We start from the raw sequence: 1,734 nt of genomic DNA on the forward strand, positions 1-1,734 counted from the left end.
TTCTGTAAGCAGGCAAGTTGGATAGGCAATTTTGGAACTTGAGGGTCCAATCCTGCCCAAGACTGAGTTGCTCAAGCCTGGGAGCACCTGCCTGAGGTAGCCAGAGAATGCAGGCAGCTCTGGTGTTTTAGAAGCTGTAGTGAATAAGTAACTGAACATGAGCTTGAAATGCAGTACTGTGGCAAAAATGGTTAAATCCAACCCTTTGATACATAAGAGTAGTAGTGAGTCGAACTAGGCAAGTATTGTTAAAAGAATGTTGAAAAATGCTATAGAAGTAGTGGCTAAAGATTATGCTATTGAGTACCTTTTCCCTAGAGAAGGTAGAAAAGGATTTCAGAACTATTTGTTTTGTTTCTACTCGCCTATAGGTTAATTGATTTAAGACTGAGTTCCTTTCTTCCAGTCCCAGCTATTGCACAAAACTTTTAGAGATCATATTTTTGTGAAAGTGCATATTGTATTTGCCTGAATACAACCCAGTCCTAAATTTAAGACATCCCCTCAATAATTCGATTCTGTATATGGAAAATGTGTAATTGTAATTTTCCACATGTGGAGTTTAGTTATTGGAGGGTCATCTTAAAACTGTCCCCATCACCACTGCAGTGGAGAAAGCAGTGGTGGGATTCAGGCAGTGGAGGAGGCAGTAAAGGAGCTGGCATGTTGGGGTGGGAGGGGCAGACAGCTTACCCTCTGCTGCCTGTTCACCTCCCCCACTCTACCTTCTCCATCTTGTCCCTGTTTCCCCACCCCACCCCAACACATACCCTGGGATCCTTTCCCCTTTTTCTCCCCCTTCCCTTCCCCCCCACAGCCTCTGGTCTCCCAGACCTGGCAATACTGATGCAAGGCTGGGCTGGAGTCATAGCAACAGTGCAGAGCCAGATCCGCTGTTACGGAGCCGTGTTCTGTGCCTTGGACTGTAGTGAGGGTGGAGCCTGTTGGTGGAGGAGGAACAGTAAGGAGACCTGAGGGTGCAGGGGGTGCAGAACTGGAAGGGGGGAGGGTATGCAGCAGTGGTTCCTCCAGTTCTGGCCTGAAGTTGATGCTGGAGCTGCAGCAGCTGTCTGCCCCCCTCATACTGGATTCCAAGATGTGAGGGACTTTTCCCCATTGTAAATGGGAGGTCAAAACCTCATCTTGGATTCAAGTAAATAGGATAAATAGACTACAAAAACAGTATAAGTGTGTAGTTTGTATATCACTTTTTAATTTATTAAAGTTGACATGGTTTGGTAAGGTCACCTTTTTTTTTTTTTTTTTAAAGGAAAGCAAGTCTTGCCCTAATTAGGAAAATGATTCATTTTTGTTCTGAAGCACTGTTAAAAGAGGTTTGTGATTCTGATGCTGGCCACAATCTGCCCACGGTACTTGTTGAAATCACTGCTACTGTGCTTGATCAAGAGGTAAGGATGGTTCTTTAATACGTACACTACTATATTTGTGAAATAAAAAACCTTCCATCTCATATTGGTAGTGTTGGAGTGATGTAGGCATGATGGTTCCAGGAAATGAAAGAGAGGCAAGGATTTATTTTATTGGACCAACTGCATGTTTGGAATAAATTTAGGCTTTTATGTGCATTCTTCTTCAGGTATATAATATGATGTTTCTAAAAGCTTGTTTAAATCTATCTGAACTATACAGGTGGTCCAGTTAAAAAAAAAAAAAAAAAAAAAAACCCCCCCAAAAAACCCTTCCCATTTTTTTCTCTTTTAAATTTTTTTTATA

At 42.2% G+C, this 1,734-nt stretch overlaps 1 protein-coding gene across 3 annotated transcripts in view; it reads left to right on the forward strand.

Moving 5' to 3' along the window:
- Nucleotides 1-1,734, forward strand: part of HECTD1 (HECT domain E3 ubiquitin protein ligase 1) — a 127,809-nt gene that overhangs the window by 58,303 nt on the left and 67,772 nt on the right. For all 3 annotated transcript variants that reach the window (XM_019518919.1, XM_019518922.1, XM_019518920.1), the window contains exon 10: nt 1,271-1,409. In XM_019518919.1, coding sequence (XP_019374464.1) covers nt 1,271-1,409 — 139 coding nt within the window. The remainder of the gene's footprint in view (nt 1-1,270; nt 1,410-1,734) is intronic.

The sequence above is a fragment of the Gavialis gangeticus genome, unplaced genomic scaffold (assembly GCF_001723915.1).
Source record: "Gavialis gangeticus isolate Ggan-Ray unplaced genomic scaffold, GavGan_comp1, whole genome shotgun sequence".
Taxonomy (NCBI): Eukaryota; Metazoa; Chordata; order Crocodylia; family Gavialidae; genus Gavialis; species Gavialis gangeticus.